The sequence below is a fragment of the Ciona robusta genome, chromosome 4 (genome assembly GCF_009617815.1).
Source record: "Ciona robusta chromosome 4, ASM961781v2".
In the NCBI taxonomy this organism is placed as follows: domain Eukaryota; kingdom Metazoa; phylum Chordata; class Ascidiacea; order Phlebobranchia; family Cionidae; genus Ciona; species Ciona robusta.
The window spans coordinates 1,605,167-1,626,923 of NC_143238.1; the positions used below are offsets into that span (position 1 = coordinate 1,605,167).

Sequence of the window (21,757 nt, forward strand, 5' to 3'; positions counted from 1 at the left end):
ACAGCTATAACAGTTATTGACAAATAACGACTTGTTAGATTCAATTTTAAACACATGGGGTTTAAACCAATAAATTATTAATACATTCGATTTGAATAAGCATGTCAATTTGTGTACTTAAACTATCACCCGCAAAGTTACATAAATTGTAACTTTTAAGTTAGCACAAGGTATAGTACTGTGGGGTAACTTGGGACACCTTTAACACATAATCCAAATATCCTGATCGTGTTTTCAACATTTAACAGCGGTCTATGAGAGTCGTTAGGATACGGTTTTAAAATTCTTTTAATGTTCTTTGTTTACTACCAAATGGGACGACAAAGTAGAATGAAAAGGTGTACCATCTTCCCCCACCCCATACTATACAATGTACCAGAACACCCGTGTTACGACTGTTGGTTCCTTGCCGTACGCGAGGGTCACATTAATCAATTTTTCTATGCATCAATTCGCTTCACGCTGCTTCATGGAACGAGATCAAGTCATTTTGTATTTACATGAACGCGCTTAAAACAAAACTACAAACTTGAATGTTAAAAAACATTAATAAGGGTTTTGTTTCTATAGCTTTTGGGCTTAGTAGGGGTTTTCTCGTAACCCTATAGCGGTCGAATGAATGAAACTTATTGTTTACCCTCGCTTAGTGGGACAACGACCGTCGTTATAAAACAGATGTTCTGCTTCACACACCTCGTGTCCGACTCAGAGGTACCCTGTATGTAATCTATGACCTTTGGGTTAAAAGCAAAGCCATAATGCAACAGTTTTAGTTGACCAAACAAGAGATTCCAGCTATATTTTAAAATCTGCTTTATAGTTATATTTTGAGAAAACCAACAACGCAAAAATGGTACAACTGCTTAAACAGAAAAGAAATTATATACGAAGGGTACATCCGTGCCCAAAAGTGCCCGTATCAGAACTATATGCCTTTTACCCTTTTTACAAAGGGAGGTGTAGATGCCTATACGCCTACAACAATAAGCCTGGGCCGAATACATGTAACTTAAACTGATTAGCCCAGTGGTATCTAATGTTACGAATGTACAGTTTTAGTTGTAGTAATATGGTTTTGGTCAATACAAACTACCCTGGAAAGTTACTACTGTAACGCAAGCTGGCGTTCAGGAAACGCTTGAATGGAGTTGTATAGCTTGTGGTGTCTCACTACCATACCAGGCTATACAGGAGAAATGGCATTGTTTACCAAGTTTGTGGCAGTATATTTTCGCTATTTCTATTTCATATTCTTGCGCTATCGATTGAGTTTTATAATGCTTGGAGTGAAATTAAGAATTGGAACTAGTAGAACACACATATATATGTTTGTGTGCATATGTTTGTGTTCAGCTATAGACACGTTGCTGCTTTTAGGTATTTACAAACAGATGCCAGTTGCGCTTAAATATTAACTCGCAACGGGTCGGCTGTTTTACGAAAATAGATTGTTGGCGTTGTGTAGAGTTAGGTCGCTTCTACGACAAAGTGATGTATTCGTTTATGAGTAGTTTTGTTGTGCTTAGTGCCCTTATTGTGATTACGGCAAAATCTGAGGAAGTTTACAAACATGAAGAGTTAAAGGCCAGGTTAACGCCGCTGCAATATCACGTGACACAGGAGAGGGGCACAGAAGAGTAAGTCGATTACAGTGGCTTTTGTATTGTTCGCATGAGCGCTTGAATGCTGACAAATCGCAAGTTTATTTCAGACCGTTTACGGGCGAATTTAACGACCATAAGGGAACGGGTGCTTACAAGTGCGTTGTATGTGGAACAACATTGTTTCAGTGAGTTGGTCTTAAAAAAGATTTAAGCAGCAAACAAAAACACCTTAACCTTTTTCAGTTCAGATCAAAAATATAATTCGGGGTCAGGATGGCCGTCGTTTTATGACACAACGCACAAATCGTCAATTGAAGAAAAGCAAGACGACCGTGAGGGCCGTCTCAGAACTGAAGTAGTGTGCAATAAAGTAAGGCAGTAAGCCATATATTGACGCAGGAGCTTATCTTTAAAAAACTTTACCTTGAACGAATTCTTTTCAGTGCAAATCCCACTTAGGACATGTGTTTAAAGACGGCCCTGAACCTACAAGTCTTCGGTATTGTATAAACAGTGCATCACTAACCTTCGATTCAACCGAACAAAAAGATAAAGAAGAACTGTGAGCACTATGTCTACTTGGTGAATTCTAGATAAAAAGTGTAAATAAACTAGATTTTAAAGGAATGTTTTTTTGTTCTGTGTCTTTGTAACAACCAAATGCGAAGAAGAAAGTTAGCTCGATAAAAAGTGCAAATAAACTAGATTTTGAAGGAATGTTTTTTCTGTGTCATTATAACAACCAAATGTGAAGAAGAAAGTTAACTCGAACAAAATCAATTTCATGAAATATTTTATTGCTGAATAAATCATACAAAATATGCAGCGAGTTGAGACATTTTATCTTTGGGTGGCTTCTTCCCCCTCCCTCTCCCCCTTCCCCTTCCTCTTGATGCCGGTCTCCTCTTCACTGCTAGCCTTGCATGTTTCAACTTAATAAGACTCGAGAAAATTTGGTCGCAAAATATACAACCTAAAAGAAAGAGAGTTAATGTTTAGATTACAGGTTGTGAAAGTGAGGTGCAAAAATCACAAAGATATTTGAGAAACTGCATTAAGTTACAATATATGTAACGACTGTTACTTGAAAAACAAATTTTAAATTGCAATGTGTTTTTTTTGCAAAGGGTTACATAGCTTTGTTATAGGTAAATGCCACTTAAAAGCTGATGACAACTGATAAAGGTGCTAACTTAACATAAATAAAAAAACATTTTAAAAGCAATAATACATAGATTTGATCAGAAAGTATTGGTTTCTTACCCTTATGTTTAGTTTCTTTATTTTCCAGGGGTGTTTTGTCTTTGTGAAAATCAACAGCAAGTTCATATGCACTACACTTTTCACATGTTTCTTCAGTGACACCTATCTAGAAAAACAATTTCTCATTAAGCCACAACCTATACCATAGCATTGAATGATTTATACTAACCAGACTATTATCTAAAAATGAATTTACCTTGAATATACATCAATCTTACCCTATGTGCATGCTGAAAGAGTGTCACCACAGTAGGACATCTGTTATCATTACATGCGAGTTTCCACTTTGGACTCGAGGTAGGGTCAAGGACCAATATACCGGTTTCGCATGTCATGCATGGAGAAACGCCTAACGAGGAAAGTGAATGCTCACAACCCGGGTGTGTGCACGAGTTACAACCAGATGCCTTCTTCATATCGCGAAATGGTGGGTGGTTATAACAGTATGGGCATAATGTGTATGTTTTACCATTGGTGCCTGTAACGTAAATGGTAATAAAACATTACTGTTTAGGTAACTAGAGCAAGCTATTCAACTAGTGGACTCTTTTTTTTTCACTAGATAGGTTCTTATGATGGTTAAATGAACCTAAGCGAATTTTAAACATTTGCAGCTTAATATTGGCTAAAATATTACAGTACCCGTGAATGAGTATGAATGAATTTTATTTACTTATTCTCACACAGTTATAATTAAAACTAGGGTGACCCATTTTATATATCTCACAGCCAATTTTGTTGATGAATAACATGAGACAACATTACCTAAAATAAATAACATGTGACAAGAATGTAATGATTAAAACAATGTTACATAGTTAACCCAACATGGTGGGGTAACCTTAAAATTTCTACACCTCATGCTCAGTTGAATTACCTAACATAAGCAATATTTGAACACAATAAAAATATCCAAAAAAATAATAAATATACAAACTAACTAAAACAAAACAATTGTAAAAAATGTTATACCTGTTGAGCACACTAGCAGTTCAAATTCATCCAAAGGACATTTAAGTTCTTTGTATAATTTGACGTTGGTTTTTGGTGGTAGGTCGTAAGTTTCATCACATGTATTACAGTATAGCCTTGGTGGGGCAGCGGAGATGTATTTCATAAACCTTCTACATTTGCCACAACTGAAATATAGTGTATTAAAAGAATGATGGTACGCTTGTTGTAACTGTTGCGTTTCATTCCCTGATGAAGTCTCGCTGTATGGCAGACGAAACGTTGGAAATACACTAAGTTTTTATACCAGATGAGCCACTAATATATTATTTGTACTTATTTATTCTTGTACAGTATAACAACAACATTGGTAAAAGAAGCGTTGTCTATTTTATACACCTTCTACCCAGATACATACGACCTACAATGTACGTAACTTTTTGTATGGCTGAGAATTTAAACAACCCATTAGTAACCCCTGACTGTTAGTGTGTCTTCCAAAAGACATATTCACCCACAATGGTAACAGCATTGAGTATTGAGCCTCCATAATGATATATATAACTAGAACTATGGTTTTTGAATGGAGGTTTAAGCCTTTGAGACTTTCTTTTTTAAATAGCTTTTAATTCTACCAAATGTACTAAATTAAATCTATAACTCATCCCTACAGAACCAGTGGCTGAAAGTTTATTTTTATACTGAAAACTATTGTCATTGCCGATAATGAAAAAAATGAATATTCACCATCTTACCGAGACATAGGCTTACCACTTTCAGAAAGTGGTGTAAATGTGACTTCAAATAATGAATCCATGCTTGTAACGTGAGCAACAAAGTAGTGAAATTTCTGTTGGAATATTGTCACAGCATGTTTCAAAACATCTGTGTACTTTGCTTTACCTGTAAGTTTTATAATTAAAATTAAATATATATATATATATATAATAGTAAAGAAGGGGAAGATGGGAAAAAGGGACATTCTACTTTCTCGTCCCATTTGGTGGTAAACAAAAAACACTTAAAGAATTATTAAACCGTATGCCCACAACTTCCATAGACCGTTGTTAATTGTTTAAAACACGATCAGGATATTTGGATATTATGTGCTCAAGGTGTCCCATCTTCCCCCACCCTACTATATCAGTATTACCCAATGCAATTAGGTTGAGTTGTTTTTCCACAGCAGAACGCATGGTTGGCAGCGCCAGATCAGGATCAATTTTCTTGTAGCCATGAACTAACATAATACCTGAAGGATAAAATGAACATAATATAATTTTTATATAAAAATTAAACATAATATGGCTAATGAAGCTGTAATATAAGTGTAACCTATTGTAGGCAATCAGAATAAGATATTAAGGTAATAAAAGTTAATTTATTTGGTTTTGGATTTATACAAAAAAAAGAGTCAATAATAAGTGTATGAAAATAAGACACACATGTTATAATGCCAATAACCCATATGTATCTTTGGCAAGACACGTAACAGCAATTGCTTCAATCTAGCGGTCCCTTATCGTTTGTCTCAATTGTCTAATATGTAATAAGAAAAATGAAATAAAAATTGAAAAATAAGAGTTACCTATTTTGTACCGCATTAGCAGGCATGAGGTGTGTAAAAGAATACACCCATGTTGTAAAAATGTGGTTGGCATGGCGTGTAAGTATGAATGAAACGTTTACATTTATTCTTTTTTTCAGTACAGTGTATGTTCATTGAATACATTTAACCAGCAAAACATAAAAAAACATACCCAAGTTAGTAGGTTGTAGTTTTCGTCCTGAAATAACAGTTACATAATTCCGTTGCCCAATGTTATTTATATGTGTTGGGATGCTGGCATCTGTTCCTATCCCATGCTTCTCCATTAGCGTGATTAACTCACTTTCTGTCAAGTAATCAGGGGGAGAAGTTTTACGTTCAAGTAAATTTGTTTTTTCCACCTCACACTTGCCCCCCACAGTAAGGGTGGGTAATGTTTGTTGGTCGTTTATGGATTGCCACGGCATCACCTGCGTTATGGTGAAATTAACAACCCTATATTATAGAGAAAAGGAAATACTTAAAAACAGTTAGAAACAGCCAATTATGGTAATAACCTGTACAGGAATGTATGTAAACCGTAACATGAAAGATTTGTTATTTCCCCTACCCAAAAAAGTAAAATATATTAATTTATAAAACATATCAGTACATTTTGAAACAATTGGATTATCTACCAACGTGCATATGATGCCCTTAAAGTTGTGAAATCTTTGCATTAGGTTGGACGTGCAGTTTGTGCGGGATATATACACATAAAAAATGCAGCCCTGCTGCCTACCATGCTAGATAAATTTAGTAATTTACTAGTAGAAAATTACTAACTATTTATTTATTTATTTTCTAAATGAACTTCCTAGCTACTTATTTTTATTACATTTAAATTTCCCAGCTACTTATTTATATTCTGTATAAATTTCCTAGCTACTGGCGTGTGTTATCATTTCAATTTATAATTACCGACAATTACAACATTACACACCTCAGTAAACCCAGGTTTGAGGGGTGAGTTCCCTGTGCACGAAAATGATTCTTCAGCAAGTTTGAAGTTAATCACAGTATGAAGGTAAGTGCAATCAGGACTTAGAGAAGCAATAAAGTGACGTACGATATATTCATATAACCTCCAATTGTCATGACCTGCAAATAAAAATATAATGTTATGTTGTAGGAACAGCAACAGTATATTGTACCAGATTAGTTTAAATACCTTTTAATTTACTAATTTCACCAACAACAAGAATTTACTAATTAAACTATGAATACTTCACTAAAAATCTACAAACTGATAACAATAAATGGCGAATGCTTTTTTCCGTTTTCATATTAGGTGTTATTAGGACTGTTGTTACGCTAATGTAAGTCCAAACTCTTTATAGTTTTAACTTATAGAAGCTTCATTGTTATTTTTATTAAAAATAAAAATACACTCTGTAAATGCTCGTTTATTTATCTCACCAACTTCCTGTTCTGTAGCACATAACATGGGAGTAATAGGAGGATGATCTCCCGCATCCGATCCCTTCCTTGGTTTCGTGAATCCCTGACTGAGGATCGTGGATGCTGAGTCACCCCATGATCTGCTCTTCGTCTGTTGCGAGAGGGAACTCCGGAAGTCAAAATTTTCTGGATAATGAGTGGTTTCGGTACGAGGGTAACTGATGTAGCCACGCGTGTATAAGTGCTCGGCTGACTGGAAAGGATTTCGTGTTAATGTTTGTATTTTGTATATTTAAATATGTACGACCCCCCCCCCCTTTTTAACCCCCCATATACTTTGGGCAATTTTTTTAATAAAACCTCTTATTTTTTTTTCTGGCTGCCCCACTGTGTATATGTATATATTTGACATTTATTTAGTATTTATCACTTGTATTTTATTGAAAAACTGGAACCACTGCTTCTCAACCTTACATGCAATGTAGCTCCATTTCACATAAACTTATAAAAAGCTTAAACTCGTTTTAAAACATTAGTTTACTAATGAAGACAGGATCCCATAATAAATGTTCGTTTGGGACATGCATTGGATATCGTTGAAAAAACCCTGGGTGAAAGAATAAAGCTGAGCTGAAGAAATTATTTAAACATTTATTTTCTAATTGCAGTTGCATATAGAAACTGTTATTTAGATTCTAAACACTCTTAATAAACATTAAACAATCCTAACATATTTTCCTACTTTTCTTTTAAAAAACAATAGCAAAGATTAAAGTAAAGTAATAAAAAAAATCAACAGAATGGGGAACAGAATAGAAATTATTGAAACAATTTCTAATTGCAGTTGCATATAGAAAGTGTTATCTAGATATTACAACAATCATAATTTCTCATTTCTCTCTTCAAAAACGATGGTGAAGTATTGAAACAGTAATAAAGGAATCAACCGCAAATGTTAAAAAAGCAACAACTTTTAAAACAATTTATAAATTATATAACTTTATTAACCTGCATAGCTTGTTGTGGTCCAATACCAAGAGAAGCACTTGCTACTCTTAACATCTCAACTGTGTTTAAAGCTTGTGGCCTTTGTTTAGTTTTCTCTTTCTTTGAGATATTTTCAATAACGGCAATTTTGTTTTCTTTGATTATGCTTAAATACATTTTTGCAACAGGTTGTTCAAAAATCCTCCCCCTGGAAACAGAACATTGTAATTTAACCAATTTAAATAGTAATTTAAATTACAAACATGTGCAAATAGATTTTAAACAAATGTGCAAGCCAATTATTCAACAATGTTAATTATTAACTTGTATTCTGGTAAAAACAGCTTGAAAATTTGTATGCCAATTGACAAGACGTCAAACTAGTAATTTTTATGCATTACATCTGATTATGAGTATGCCTCAAAACAATGGCAGCAGAAAATGTAAAAATACCTCGCCCATTCCAATGCTATTGATGGTCCGTTATTAGGGCATTTAACTGAGACATCAATCATCCAAAAAGGTTCAGGTTTAAAAGATTGAATCTTGTCATGTCTGTCTACACAAAACCCTAATGTTGGGGTTTGGCATGGACCGTATGATATAAGGGAACTGTCCAGGTCACCATATTTTCCCTGATAAATTGCATAAAATACACTTTAGAAAAGTAATTGTATAGTTTGTCTAGGGTTAGTTTAACTGTAGAAAGTGGTGGACGATTAAGGGGTGTCACGCAATAATAAAATTTATTTTCAATAAAAACCGATAATTTTCATTATAAGTTGGTTTTGGTTCCCAAGTTTTTTGAATCTTCTGCTGTGAACTGTTATGGGTGAATGGTATAAATGTTATCTGTTTGCAAAAAAACAACTAATATTTGTTATGCATAATTACTGTATAAATATACAATCAATAAATTACGTAAAAACAATTATTCAACTTCCCATTAAGTATGTAAGAAATGTTATACACTTTTAATACAATGTGTTACACAATTTCCTATGATTAACATAAAAATTCCATTTTTTTCTTCCGTGTATTCAAGGTTTATTTATAGCAGAAAAATTTTCTTACCTGAAAATATTTAGTTTGAAACCTTGTGAAAGCACAACCGAGTCGTAAATCCAGATCTTGCCGTGCGTCTACACATTGCGATTCATTTTCATTTGGTTTTCCAACAGAATTTAATGCAGCGTTTATGTCTTTATCAGTGATTGCACTAAAGTGGGCACGAAATACAACGTCCTGTCTGTTACCCTGTTACAAGACACAGTAGTTAGTGAATATATATTAGGATCCTATGACAATATATGTTTGTTATTTTTGTTCATACCGAACGTCTCATAACAGGCAACACAATGTCCAAAACCTCAAAGCAAATATTTTCGCCCTCTCTGTCGCAATCCAACCACAACACAATGTAGTCTGCATCTCGCGCTTCCTTCTCCAAAAATCTTGAAGCAAATTTTTTACCATATAATAAACTCTTAAATTAGAAAAATGTAAAAAAATGTTTCCACAATGAACAAGTGGTCTATTTAACTAAATGCTAGATATATAAAGAATTGTATTCAATATAAAGCAGTTTTTTCTCAAACTAAGGTACAGGTATAAATATTTAATTTATTTAGCGTCCATAAAACTATATAAACAGCAGATAAAAAATCATTGATATGTTCCCTACACTGTAGTTGTATTACAAAATAGTTTTTAAAAGGACTTTGTATTAAATGGTAAGCAAGTAAAATTATTTTAAGGAACCACAGCAATAAGATACACCATTCATCTTATAATGCAAGTTTTTTTTAGGTCTTTGTGGGTGAGGTCCTTGTCAAGGACCTGGGATTTAGGCCAGATTTGGCCCAATACTCCTTATAATGCATTATAAAGCAATCAAATTTAAAATAGCTTTGATAAACTAACAAACTGAAAAACCATTACTTAATGATGTTTAGTTTTGGATTTGCTTCTTTCTTAATTGTCGGAGCAGAAAACAATTCTCCTGGATCCACTTTCTCCCAGTTATTATATTTACCCTCAAAGTCAATACTCATAACATGACCACATACTGAGGTGACTTTGAATCGAACAGTTTCCCCTCTGAACTTACCTGGTTGCATGAAATGTATTTATTTGTTGGTAATAAACAGAATCTTAATTGGAAATGTATGTTTAATTAAGAACAGTTATACTGTTGCTACAGTAATTAACATATGTGTCTTTGGGCAAGACTCTTAAATAAAATAATTTAATCTTCTGTGGCGGGAAAATGACAGTTATTATAACACATGTCATGTGTACTGTTTTATACATTATACACATATAAAACTTTGAATGTGATGATTGATTTTTCTTTTTTATGAATGATGAACAATTTGTAAAACCGAATAGCGAGCACTGGTTTGGAGGAATGTCTGTAAAGCGTTTTTTTTCACGTGTCAGTAATGTTAGTAACATTAAACTTATGCCGACTAAAATGTTTTATTTCTTTGTAAATGTTTAACAAACAATAAATAGGCACATAGAACACCTGACAAATATATTTCCACTTAAAAAGATAAAACGAAAACCACTACCACATAAAACTAAAACCTGTGAATTCATGAACTGGACAAGCATTGCTGATTCCTTTTCTTGTATTCATTGAGTTACGGGAGATGATTTTTGCGATAGATAATGCCAACGACGGCTTCTCTGCTACCATTAAAGCAGTCTTCATGGCTGTTCACATAAATCTTTTATGTAATTAAATTACAAGGTTTTAATACATTTTTTTGTAATATGCCTTGAGTAAGCAAATCACATTAATTTAATTGAAAATAAAGGGAGAAAAACAAAAATTATTGACATTTATTAACATGAAATCCAATAATACCTTAACTTTAGTTCCGCTTGGGTATGAAGCGTCGATGACCAATGACAAAATTTCGAAACTGTGTTCTCGAACCTGGGAGAAATACCAAGTATTTGCTGACTCACTGTTTTTTTTTCGCGCCAAGAAAATATGACTTGGCGCATTTTTGCGCTTATTTCCGTAATCAACGAAGTTAAATAAAAGTTTTTGTTTGTGTATTTAAAACTCCGGTATTTAGTAAGTAAGTGGTTTAGTTCTGTTTTATTTTGGTTATTAATATATATATTGTCGAATGTTATTTTTATTAATTTCTACTTGCTGTCTGTTTTTTTGTAGTTTCCTGTCTAAAATGTATAATAGCGGTAATATCATTATAAGAGCGTAGTCTTTGCGGTGTCCTATATTTTGCGATGAAATCAAGATAAGATACACCACTATCCTTATTTTTAACCATTAACGTATTCTGTTTAGGAAAATCAAACAACAATTTAGTTGGTGATATTTGATATACATGTATTAATGCATAGAACAACTGCTGGCACTGGATTTTTTAAACAATGATAAATGGGAAGGAAGAGTGCAAACAAATCCAATGAGCCTCTTGTATGGCAGTGGGTGGATGATACTGATCCTTCAAAGATTGGTGACAAGGAAGTAAGAACGGCTTACAGGCTCAATCTACCAAAATGCACATCATGCAGAAAAAACTGCCAGGCCAAACCTACTTGCCTGTTTGGATTGGGGGAAGCTCAATGGCTGAGCTCTCCTTCTCACCTTGAGTGGGAAAACATAGAACAGAAATTGGAGAAACAGATTGAAGCAGAAAAAAGGAAAGAAGGGGAGCTGGTTGGACTAAAAAATCTGGGAGCTACTTGTTATGTTAATACCTATCTGCAGTTGTGGTATCATAATGTCTCATTTCGGAATGCTCTTTATAACTTGGAATACAAAGATGAGGACCTTGCTCTGCAGCAAACATTGTGTGGCCAATTACAGCTTATATTCGGTTTATTAGAAAGCAGCATTTCAAAATCCGTAGACCCGTCTCATTTTATTAAGTGTCTTGGTTTGGCCACTGATTTGCAACAGGACGCACAGGAGTTTTCAAAACTGTTCCTTAGTTTACTGGAAAACACACCTTCCCTGTCTCAAGTCATTAAGGAGCAGTTTTGTGGGCAGTACACATATGTTACTGTTTGTAAGTCCTGTCAGTCTGTTACTGAACGACCGTCTAATTTTTATGAACTTGATTTGAACGTTCAGGGACACAAGGATTTGAAAAGTTGTATTTTGGAGTTTCTGCGTGAGGAGAAACTAGTGGGTGAGAATCAGTACTACTGCACTAAATGTCAAAGCAAACAAGATGCTTTGAGGAAAATCGCATTAAAAAAGCTACCTGAAACTTTAAATCTGCAGTTGTTGCGTTTTGTGTATGATAGGTCGAGCCAAAGGCGTCAGAAAATTGTGACAAGTTTAACATTTCCTGATCATCTGGATTTGTCATCCATGGTTGATAAGAATGTAACAACGCTATCTCAGAGTGATACACAGTACAAGTTGACTGCTGTTCTTATACATCGAGGCTTGAGTGCATCTTCAGGTCACTTCGTAGCTCATATTTTGGAACCTGAAAGTGGGAACTGGTACAAGTTCAATGATGAGGTCGTAGCCAAAATGAAAAGTGGGAAAAAGCTTGACTTGGACAGTTACAAAGGAGAGGATACTGTTTGTACAGTACTACTGCAAGAACCTGCTCCGAAAAAGATGAAATTATTAAAAGGAAATCATTCTTCAAAAGATGTCTACATGTTGGTTTATACCAAGGTGTCTGACAAAAACCTGGAAATGGTTTCAGTTCCTGCTACAGTTCAGCAGCTTGTGGATGAGCACAATGCAGTGGAAGCAACTCGTTTAAAAGGAATTCGTAAGGAAGCCGAAGAAAAACAACTGAAGGATGTAGAACTAAGAAAGCATATGATTCGTTTTATTCATCTTTTACATTCGGAAGAAAACTTTGGACACCGTTTGTTGCCGACAAAAGTCCTGAAACAGTTTATGAATTCGGCCAAGTCGGATGCTGTTTTTAAACCAGAGGTGAATTACTTATGTCAACATGGAAATCTTAAAGTGGACAAAGCTGTAACGCTCAAGTACATACCAAAAAGTGCTGCAGATATCATTCAAAGCACTTACCCATTATTCAAGCCTATACCCGATTCAATGCTTTGTCATGCTTGTGTTAAAAACCACTGTTTGCTCATACAGGCAAAGAAAAGGCTAAAAAAAGACAATTTGTTTGTTTCCGAATCACTTAAAACGTTACAGAATGGAAGTACAGAAATGGATACAGATTTGTTTTATGTGGGCAAACAGTCTCTCAAAAGGTGGCGCTCTTTAGCAATGCAGGAGGTTCTAAAAAAATACGCTTCAACCTCAAATAATAATATCATGGCAGACTCAACTGACAGTAAAAGCAATGCAACTGGAAACAATGAGAGCTCAGATGAATCTGATGAGACCTTTAACTCTGACCTGTTATGCAATCATAATCATTTAACCATTGAAAAGTCTGCATTTCAACTTGTGCCTCATTACCTTTGGGAAATACTACGTCATTACTTCCCTGATTGTGTTGAGTTCAAGTATGCAAGTGCAGATCCCTGTCCCACTTGTCAATCAGATGTCTTATTTCATGAAAAGGAATTAACCACACGGAAAGAAATTGCAGCGATTCAGAAAGCCAATCTACATCAATTATTTTTAAACAAAAACCGTCCATCACTTGCGTTTTTATACGATGTTGAGTTTTCAAAGCAGCAGGCAAATCAAACAGAGTTCTTTATTGTTCCTTCTCAGTTTGTGGATCATTGGAAGGATTTTGTTCGCCATCCTGATAAGAATGAGCCTGTTGTTTCAGTTATTAATAAAAATTTCCTCTGTCCACATAACATGCTTCTTTATGATCCAGCATTGAATCTTAAATCTACAGAAAGCACTGTGAGTAACTGTGAACAACAGTGCGAGGTGCTATGGTGTTCAGAATGGCGATACATCAAGGAAAATTTTAGTGTTGATCATGAGATACAAATCAGCAAAACTTTCCCATCAGAGTGTTTTGTGGTACTTCAAAACATGGATCATACCAATTTAAATGGAAATGCTTCAACAAATGGAACTGAAATTGTTGACTTAACTGGCAGTGATCAGTCCCCTTCGGTTATTATTAAATCAGATGCAGAAAATCAATCTGCAAAAACTAATGTTGAAAATAAATGCAATATACCAAAACCAGTAGCGCGGTTGGTATATTCACCAGGGCTGTGTGCAACCTGCATGAAAGGGTTGGAACAAAAAAGATTTGAAGAAATGTGCAAGTATGACGATGGTGAGATCTATGTATTAAAATCTACTCAACCCTCCCAAGAATTTTGCAGTTTATCAACGAAAAACTTTGAAACTTTGCCCAAGGAAACAAGACGTGGAAAAAGGGTTCGAAGATGCGTACGAGGGGAAAAAAAATTAAGTAACCTGTCCTCCAATCTAACTTTAAAAGAACTGAAAATTCGAATAATGAATCAATTCTCAATTCCTCCATTTGACCAGAACCTTTGGCTCAATGGTCGGAAATTAACTCACGATGACTGGACTTTGGAAAGTCTAAAGATTATACCAGGTTGTACTTTGAACCTTGTGGAGGATATACCTGCACCAGACAGTGCACTGATTGTTTATGAATCAGTTAAAACAACAGAACCTGAAACTGGCTTTCAAGGCACTGGACTACTTGGTTATCACTAGTTTATTCATCTAAATGTAATAACAGCAGCCAAGTTATATTTTTGAATAAATATTACATCATTCAAAAGAATGATTTTTTCACAAATAATTCATTTTTGATAGTCATTTTTTTCGTTATTTATTTCAGTTTTAGGCAAATGTCAAAGCTTCGTATTCAACTAATTCTGTATTGCACACTAACCTTATAATTTGTTGTTATTGTTCAACATTTATCTTTAATGTTAAAACTCCAACATTTTTCAATGTATTTTGAATTTTTTTTATTTAATCTATTTTGAAACAATTGGCTTAGCTATTAAAGTACTAACCAGTTACCACCACAGTTTTAAAATTCTATTGTTCACCCTATTTTCAGGTTAAACTGCTTTTACCTGAAATTTAGTTCTATCCTACCTGGTTTAAGCTACCATGTCTGCTTCACGTGATAATTCATTAGTTCTGAACACGTCTAACACTGACATGAGTGGCCACACTAAACATGATTCCAACTGTTCATTCTTGGTTGATCTTGCTGATATACAGTTGATGAAAAAAGATCTGAAAGAGCTCCTTGCTTCATTTCGAGGAGGAAAGCTCAAAGCATTTGGTGAACTCAACACAATCCAACAAATGGAAAATATTCGTGCAATGCAGGTTTGAAAATAATATTAAATTTTGTTTATAATTTGATCTTTGAATGAAGGAATCAATGTAACTTACTTTATCCTGGCATGGTTGGAAAAGACAGTCGTTATAACACCGGTGTTCACCTCTTGCCAGCTTACGGGTTACCATGTATGTTACTTTGTGGGTGATTATATTTTTGGGGGTGGGGGATTTTTTATGTGTGGCTGAAAATAAATGCAATATACCATTCCGCTTCAGGGTAAATTGGCTCGTTTGCATTTTGGTCTTGACAGTCAAGTTAACTATGATGAAATGGATGACTCGCCTGACATTGCTCAAGTGCAAGAAAACAACATGGACACACTGCTTCAAAAATTAGATGACCTCAGTGAAGCAATTAGACCCCTTAACACTTCACCCACAAGTCCTGTGCGTTCGATACCACCACAAGTTATGGGTGGTTCCCAATAAACTAAAATCCTACCTCACAAAACTTTTATTGCTCCTGCTGTATATTGTGTTGTTGTTTTTCTTTATAAATTATATAACTATATAGGCCTAATTATGTTATTGTTTGATGTTCCTTGCTTGGTGAAACTCTACTTTATTAACACTCTAATAATGGAAACCCCTCAGGTAACTAGTAAATTCTCTGTTTATTTTTTTAAAATTATGTTATTATTTTAATCATAACAACCTATACACAGTAAACCAGTGGGATGAGATGAACTGGATTGTCCTGCTGTTACTGTAAAAATGGAAAGAAGTCTTAAAAATCAATTGTGAGTCTAATATTAATATTATATATATATTTTTTTGTTTTGTTACTGTTTTACACATATAGTAGGGTGGGGAAAGATGGGACACCTTATCACCTAATATTTAAATATCCTGATCAGGTTTTAAACAATTAACAATGGATAATGGAAGTCGTGAGGATACGATTGTATAAGTCTTTGAATTTTCTTTGTTTTGTCCCATCTTCACCCACACTACTTAGTACTATTACTATATACAACTTTAATTTAATACTGAAAAACACCATGTTGTTAATTAATACTCATCATACACCAATGCGTAGTGTATGCAATTATGACACATTAGTTTGACCAACTATTAATGATATGACTGAATTCGCTATAGGCTAGTGCAACAAATGTGTTGCAATGAATAAAATAACAAGCTTTTCACTCATGACATCAATCATAATGTGTAATGCCAAGTTATTTTTTAGGTATGCCCTGCAATCAAGCACTTACGTAATAAAGCACTTGATATCAACCTTAATTATCCGGCACTGTGACTCAATTCATGAAGAAATTTGCTCAAGCTACTGATGACATCATATTGAAATCACTTGAGTTCCGGAATGTATGAGCTGGTAATAACATGTGTTGCGGTTTGGTGTTGGTTGAATGTACCCACGCTTGTGTTACATGATTTCTTATCACAGAGCAACAACACATGAGTTATGCAGTCGTCATAGTAAAGTGTAGGCAGATGTATCTTGAGCTGCGTGTGGTGTCTTGTATTATGCTGTGTAGTACAGGAAACTTGTTTACATTGCATTTGTGTCCTGCCCTAAATAACGTGGTGAACTAGTTACATGGTAGTTACATACTAGGTTAGTTGCAATAAAAGTACCATCAAGATTTGTGAAAAATAATTAGAGCAAAACTATCTTTAAACAGTGGAGTTCCTAAATTAGGTTATGTAGTAGGTGGATAATTACCACATTACAAAAAAAGCAGTGCACTATTTAGATTGCAAATATATTGAGTGCAATGTATTATAGTTTATGTAACATCTTGCAGTTTAAAGGTCAGATAGTAGTAGCAAGGCATTCTGGTGTAACAGAGTAAATTTTGGTGAAACCACTTGTTTCTTAGAAAGTGGGCTGAGTACACGTCATTGTACATTTTAAAATGTTACTGCACCAACCTTAACATTTCAAAGAAACACACAGCCCAACTATCTATAGTGACAAGATCCTTTGTAGTATACAGGAAGTGATGCAAAGTGTTAATAGCACTCAGTCGCCAGCCAGTAGTAAGCATGGTGTTAAGAGGCTGGCACCCCACTGTGATATTAGATCTAGCTGTCTGGCAGGTAGCAAGACCACTTAATTATTCTTTTTTTCCCCTCTATTCCACACTTGTTTTCCAATGCTAAATGAGTTAGTTGGTGTAGAAACCAGTGTTAGATTTTTTTACCTTTTGTGAAGCTACCAAGCAGAAATAGACAATACAGTGGAATGTGTAGGTATTGATGCCAAATCTTCATGTACATTACAATCATTTTAGGAAAGATAGTGCTGATATAATAGTAAAGCAGTGCACATCTAGTAAACAGGAACCTGACTGTCTGCTTCTGTTTATGATAAGACCTATTGTCTATGTTGCAGCGTTTGTGGAGTTGTTAGTTTTATTATCTGCAATTAGAAGTCATGGAGAGAAGGGTTTCTCGTGGTAAAAGTTTGAGACGTTTGTCAATGAGAAGCAGAAAGAAACCGTTGTCATTAGATATGGTAGCCCTACCACAGCCAAACTTTGAATTTGAAGATGTACTAGGTAAATACTACATATTTTGTTTGTTTAGTTATGATTATCAATAATAATATTTAGATTATGAATAGAACAAACTGTATATAGTGTACTTGTTAAAAAAAGTGGAATAAAAATGATTTATGTAAATATGTGTAACAATATGTTTTGCTTTCAGTTTCACAGTTGCATGTGGCTGATGTTGTGAATAACTGTAGTATGCCAGACAGTGCAAGTCTTCTTAACTGCTCTACCAGCCCTCAATTTTATAACGGACAAGTGACTCATAAATGCTACAGTGATACAACACTGAATCCAATTTGGCATGCTTTCTCAGTGTTGGATTTGAAAGCAACAGGAAAAGTTCTTCTTGGTCGATTAATGGTAATTACAATATTTTATGTTTTATTTAAAATATTAACAAACACAACAATTTATAGAACATGACAAGCTCATTGACTGACTTACTGGGAGAAGAATACCATACAGATGTTGTAGTTCAAAAACAGTTCTTACAATATGCTCAAGTCCCTTTCTTCGAGTACAAGAAATATGTCATGGAAACTGCAACCCAACTCACAATAGATGCGGACAAACTATGCGCTACATGCTGGTCATTATGTAGACATAGGTATCTTAACAACCCACTAGTCGACAACCTAGACTCTGTGGTACCTAATGAACTAGCAGAAGCTTTGTATTGGTTGTTCTGCATTTTCAACAAACTCTCAGAACCAAATACTTATCCACCAAGCATGGATTATGAAGAGGTAAGCGTCGAAACTGAATGAACACAATGTAAATACTCCGTTTTATACTGTGTAACATGCTAAACTTCATGTCAGCCATTTAATTGTATTTTCTCATAGGCAGAGTTATTGCTACGAAAGTTATGTGCCAGTCTCGGTATCCAGTGGCAACAAAATCACGATGATTCGTATCATGGCGATCAATATAACGATAATTCAAACGACGAATACGAACCCCTACCACCATTACAGGTACTATTGCAATATACAGTTTTTACATTAAATGGATCAGAAATAGTTCTGTATCCCGCATAGGGAAACCCAAGAGGGAAAATTCGCCTTTCCTTTTTAACTTGTCACTTGGGAATAGTTAAGTGTGTGTGTGCGTATTCTCATGGGCATAATCTGGCCTCTAATTTGTTAGCTTTAGAGCAGACGTGTTGAAGACGTTTGGGCGGTAGCTTAAGCGTCACATCAAATGCAATTAATAATTCATTTCCCGAGTCTGGTTGCAGGGACGTAACCGCCTGTTGTGATTGGTTTAATTGAACATCCCGCCTTTCCTGTAATTGGCTACACGTTAGTGATGATAAAACTCGACCCCAAACAGTTCACGACAATCTCGATATCCTTTGTTCCAACTTTACTTATCAGTCTCGGTTCGCACAAAGGTGACAGACAGTTAACACGAAACACCTGTGTCTGCAGTTTTCCGTCTAAATGTTAACCACGAAATAATTGTTATCGGTAACCGCATAATATGTTTAACTAGGCATAGTTTAAGCTTTAAATACTTGATGTATAAAAGTAAAATAACCTATCAACATATAGTATCTCGTGAGTATTGGAAAACAACTTCATATTTATCGCAAAATACATTTCCCTTTTCCAGGTAACATTCCAGCAGCTGTTATCGGTGATTTCGGATATGATCGGTCCCGAAGTAGCGCGTTCCCATGCATTCTATCGTTCAATGCAGTGGTTATGTTTGACCGAGTACTCCGAAATCATGAAAACGGTAAGTCAGCATTTTCTCCATTTTAGAACACTGTATTTTGTCAGCAGTGTAATTAAGCGTTGTAAACTGTTTAAACATCAAACGTTTGTGTGGCTATTTGTTATCGTAAATTTCTCCCAACATTTTTACTTTTTTTGTCGTATTGCATAACCTGTAACAGTATATAGTACTGTGGGGAAAGATGGGATACCTTTAGTACATAATTTTCAAATATCCTAATCGTGTTTTAAACTATTAACAACAGTCTATGGAAGTCATGCGTTTGCATTAATAGGGTTGGTTGTATTCGAGGAGACCTGGCGCTGATAGTTGGAAAAAACGTTGGGCGATTTTACGTGGCACCAAACTCACCCTGTACGTTACAGTACTTGGGCAGTACGTCAAAGAACAAATTTATTTGACAGGGAATATGCATGTTGAGGTAAGCCTAGTTATTAACAAATAGAGATGTGAACTCTCAATGTCGATGCTGGCTTAAGCTTTGACCTCAAATTGCGTCATTTTGACCAAATGCAAACTATAAATTATAATATACAAAACAGTAACTTCACGATGTTGGCTTAAACTTTAGACCTGTAATGAGAGTAAAAACGCGTGAGTGATTAACACTGAATATCAAATGGTGTATTTACGAAAAACCACCCGCTGAATTGTGCGAGTTACTTTTTTTACTCCATATTTCTATCTTTAATACGAACCACAACCACACAGTCACTACCAAGCATCAATTCACACAAGCAACGCTTCCGCATTGTTGAAAAGGAAGGAGACTATAATATTACCAGCGAATATGAACTAGCCACTGCAGATGGTTATGGTGCCCACGCGTGGATTTCACTTATCGACGTGGCTATCAAAATATTCGACACAGGTGAGGAGTGATGGTGTGTTTACTGAGTAAATAAATAAAAATTGTTTTTCCTCGCGTGGCCAGGCAACGACCGCCGTTATAATACGGGTGTTCAATTTCATACACCTCGGACCCGCCAACGAGCACAAATCATTAATATGTTTAGACCATTGGACGGTCGTGTATATATACCGTAATCAACTATACATTCAACCATTTGTCACTAAAATTGCGACGATCTGTTTTTAAGGTATGTCCCCGAAAATGAGTGAGGTGTGTGAACGAAGGAACGAGAGATTTCAAAGAAGAGAAAGCGCAAAAGAAGTTTGGACAAAGAAGAGAGATGTTTTGGAAACTTACTCGAGGCTCGTAGAAGCGAAAAAGGTGACGACGTCATTTTTTACATTTAAAATTCGAATTGTAAAGATTTTTAGCACTTAATTTTTACAAAATTTCGTTAATTATAGATAGTTGCATACAAAATTCGTTTAATTTAATATTTTACTGGAACTTTTTTACCAGGCTCGATCGCACATTGAGCAAGGTTTAGGGGAGAGAGCAAAACAACGCGAGGCGCAGATGTCCATGTTGATTAGAATGGACAGAATTTATGAAAGCCTTGAATCAATACAACTCAAACGCCGGCACGCAAACAGACAAGCGAGGGAGAATAAACTTATGCAGCTGTAAGTTCACAAATATGTCATTTTCACCTGACAACGCATTTGACGTTCAGGTGTGTTAATAGCTTAAATCACGTCGTAAACTTCTCTTACTCCAGATATTTACATTACCACAACAATATGAGCGAAGCCAGTGACGCAAGCAGTGACGTCACTACTTCTTCTGATCAGCAATTTCTGGAGGAAGAAAGGGAGCTTGAACAGCAACTTCAGGTTCGTCGCGTCATATGGTTTGGGTTTAAATAGATTCAGTATTCATGTATCCGATATACAACATCAAGAAATGTGGGCTGTTTTTACCAGAATTTCTTCATATATTTCCCGCAGGAATTGAAAGTTTCTCCCGATGCTTCATTTTGCTCCACCAAACCGCAGGTTACGATACAGCGACCTTCGACTTCCGAATATTCTTTCGATCTTTTCTCCTCGTCAGAAACCACATCCACTGCATCCGATATGTCGCTACTCATGCTCCCGGATTCTACGTCACTCAGATGACGTCATCCACTCCACGTGACGGACCAGTGCATTAAGTTTCTCCATCGCAGCGTCGAACTGCAGGATCCAACCAAATGTCGGCATTCCACGGTCATTATATCATTGTTTTTCGCCAACCTAATATTACAGAGCCTTTCCCTTATTCCGAATTTATTTATTCCTCACTGTGTTTATTTTCTACGCCACAATAAAGCCAAGCAGTTTTGCTTAAACACGACATTTATTCAAAAAAATAGTATTTACATACACTGCTGACGCAACGGAATCAAAGCGTCGCAAAATATATATTGTCTGTTGGATATTTTACACTGCTGTAAGATAAATGTCAATGTTTTTCTCTTCGTCCCTATGTGGTCCGTCGCCC

At 35.3% G+C, this 21,757-nt stretch overlaps 5 protein-coding genes and 1 long non-coding RNA gene across 8 annotated transcripts; 4 read left to right on the top strand and 2 right to left on the bottom strand.

The window, feature by feature from the left end:
- The first annotated feature begins 1,166 nt into the window (after positions 1-1,166).
- Positions 1,167-2,231, top strand: LOC149736417 (uncharacterized). The gene is made up of 4 exons (XM_089876943.1): positions 1,167-1,637; positions 1,712-1,789; positions 1,848-1,974; positions 2,048-2,231. Exons 1-4 carry the CDS (start codon positions 1,492-1,494, stop codon positions 2,168-2,170), a joined length of 474 nt encoding a protein of 157 aa, XP_089733069.1. The 5' UTR covers positions 1,167-1,491; the 3' UTR covers positions 2,171-2,231.
- Positions 2,232-2,380: 149 nt separating this feature from the next.
- On the bottom strand, positions 2,381-10,843 carry LOC149736418 (DNA topoisomerase 3-beta-1-like). The gene is made up of 16 exons (XM_089876909.1): positions 10,670-10,843; positions 10,387-10,515; positions 9,736-9,904; positions 9,128-9,248; positions 8,869-9,051; positions 8,248-8,429; positions 7,816-8,002; positions 6,826-7,060; positions 6,350-6,507; positions 5,579-5,837; positions 4,972-5,070; positions 4,574-4,721; positions 3,840-4,006; positions 3,086-3,345; positions 2,868-2,973; positions 2,381-2,577 (listed from the first exon to the last, which is right to left on the bottom strand). Exons 2-16 carry the CDS (start codon positions 10,511-10,513, stop codon positions 2,414-2,416), a joined length of 2,565 nt encoding a protein of 854 aa, XP_089733035.1. The 5' UTR covers positions 10,514-10,515; positions 10,670-10,843; the 3' UTR covers positions 2,381-2,413.
- A 228-nt stretch (positions 10,844-11,071) lies between these two features.
- On the top strand, positions 11,072-14,801 carry LOC149736419 (ubiquitin carboxyl-terminal hydrolase 48-like). The gene has a single exon (XM_089876908.1). The coding sequence runs from the start codon at positions 11,213-11,215 to the stop codon at positions 14,444-14,446; it is 3,234 nt and encodes a 1,077-aa protein (XP_089733034.1). The 5' UTR covers positions 11,072-11,212; the 3' UTR covers positions 14,447-14,801.
- On the top strand, positions 14,800-15,688 carry LOC149736420 (coiled-coil domain-containing protein 28A-like). Its single transcript, XM_089876944.1, has 2 exons — positions 14,800-15,079; positions 15,311-15,688. The coding sequence occupies exons 1-2, from the start codon at positions 14,855-14,857 to the stop codon at positions 15,521-15,523; spliced, it is 438 nt and encodes a 145-aa protein (XP_089733070.1). The 5' UTR covers positions 14,800-14,854; the 3' UTR covers positions 15,524-15,688.
- LOC149736421 (switch-associated protein 70-like) lies at positions 15,539-21,605 on the top strand. 3 transcript variants are annotated; one of them, XM_089876923.1, is made up of 13 exons: positions 15,539-15,688; positions 15,760-15,834; positions 16,287-16,433; positions 17,774-17,979; positions 18,036-18,365; positions 18,465-18,596; positions 19,237-19,362; positions 19,637-19,783; positions 20,074-20,233; positions 20,463-20,596; positions 20,735-20,898; positions 20,994-21,108; positions 21,223-21,605. In XM_089876923.1, the coding sequence occupies exons 4-13, from the start codon at positions 17,815-17,817 to the stop codon at positions 21,391-21,393; spliced, it is 1,644 nt and encodes a 547-aa protein (XP_089733049.1). In that variant the 5' UTR covers positions 15,539-15,688; positions 15,760-15,834; positions 16,287-16,433; positions 17,774-17,814; the 3' UTR covers positions 21,394-21,605. The 3 variants fall into 3 exon arrangements, with proteins under 3 accessions (XP_089733049.1, XP_089733048.1, XP_089733047.1); XM_089876922.1 differs by lacking the exon at positions 15,539-15,688 and having other exon boundaries at positions 15,695-15,834; XM_089876921.1 differs by lacking the exons at positions 15,539-15,688; positions 15,760-15,834; positions 16,287-16,433 and adding an exon at positions 16,582-17,622.
- LOC149736422 (uncharacterized) lies at positions 16,295-17,394 on the bottom strand. The gene is made up of 2 exons (XR_016384934.1): positions 17,266-17,394; positions 16,295-16,588 (listed from the first exon to the last, which is right to left on the bottom strand). It is a non-coding gene; the product is annotated as an uncharacterized LOC149736422 (long non-coding RNA).
- Positions 21,606-21,757: the final 152 nt, after the last annotated feature.

Coding starts and splice junctions, on each gene's coding strand:
- LOC149736421 (XM_089876921.1), top strand. CDS start 17,499: ATGGAGAGAAGGGTTTCTCGTGGTAAAAGTTTGAGACGTTTGTCAATG. Junction 20,899..20,993: donor GAGAATAAACTTATGCAGCT/GTAAGTTCACAA, acceptor CTCTTACTCCAG/ATATTTACATTACCACAACA. Junction 21,109..21,222: donor AGCTTGAACAGCAACTTCAG/GTTCGTCGCGTC, acceptor TATTTCCCGCAG/GAATTGAAAGTTTCTCCCGA.
- LOC149736419 (XM_089876908.1), top strand. CDS start 11,213: ATGGGAAGGAAGAGTGCAAACAAATCCAATGAGCCTCTTGTATGGCAG.
- LOC149736418 (XM_089876909.1), bottom strand. CDS start 10,513: ATGAAGACTGCTTTAATGGTAGCAGAGAAGCCGTCGTTGGCATTATCT. Junction 4,722..4,971: donor ACTCAACCTAATTGCATTGG/GTAATACTGATA, acceptor TAAAACTTACAG/GTAAAGCAAAGTACACAGAT. Junction 2,974..3,085: donor TCTTTCAGCATGCACATAGG/GTAAGATTGATG, acceptor TTGTTTTTCTAG/ATAGGTGTCACTGAAGAAAC.
- LOC149736417 (XM_089876943.1), top strand. CDS start 1,492: ATGTATTCGTTTATGAGTAGTTTTGTTGTGCTTAGTGCCCTTATTGTG. Junction 1,638..1,711: donor CAGGAGAGGGGCACAGAAGA/GTAAGTCGATTA, acceptor AGTTTATTTCAG/ACCGTTTACGGGCGAATTTA. Junction 1,790..1,847: donor TGTGGAACAACATTGTTTCA/GTGAGTTGGTCT, acceptor AACCTTTTTCAG/TTCAGATCAAAAATATAATT.
- LOC149736420 (XM_089876944.1), top strand. CDS start 14,855: ATGTCTGCTTCACGTGATAATTCATTAGTTCTGAACACGTCTAACACT. Junction 15,080..15,310: donor AAAATATTCGTGCAATGCAG/GTTTGAAAATAA, acceptor ATTCCGCTTCAG/GGTAAATTGGCTCGTTTGCA.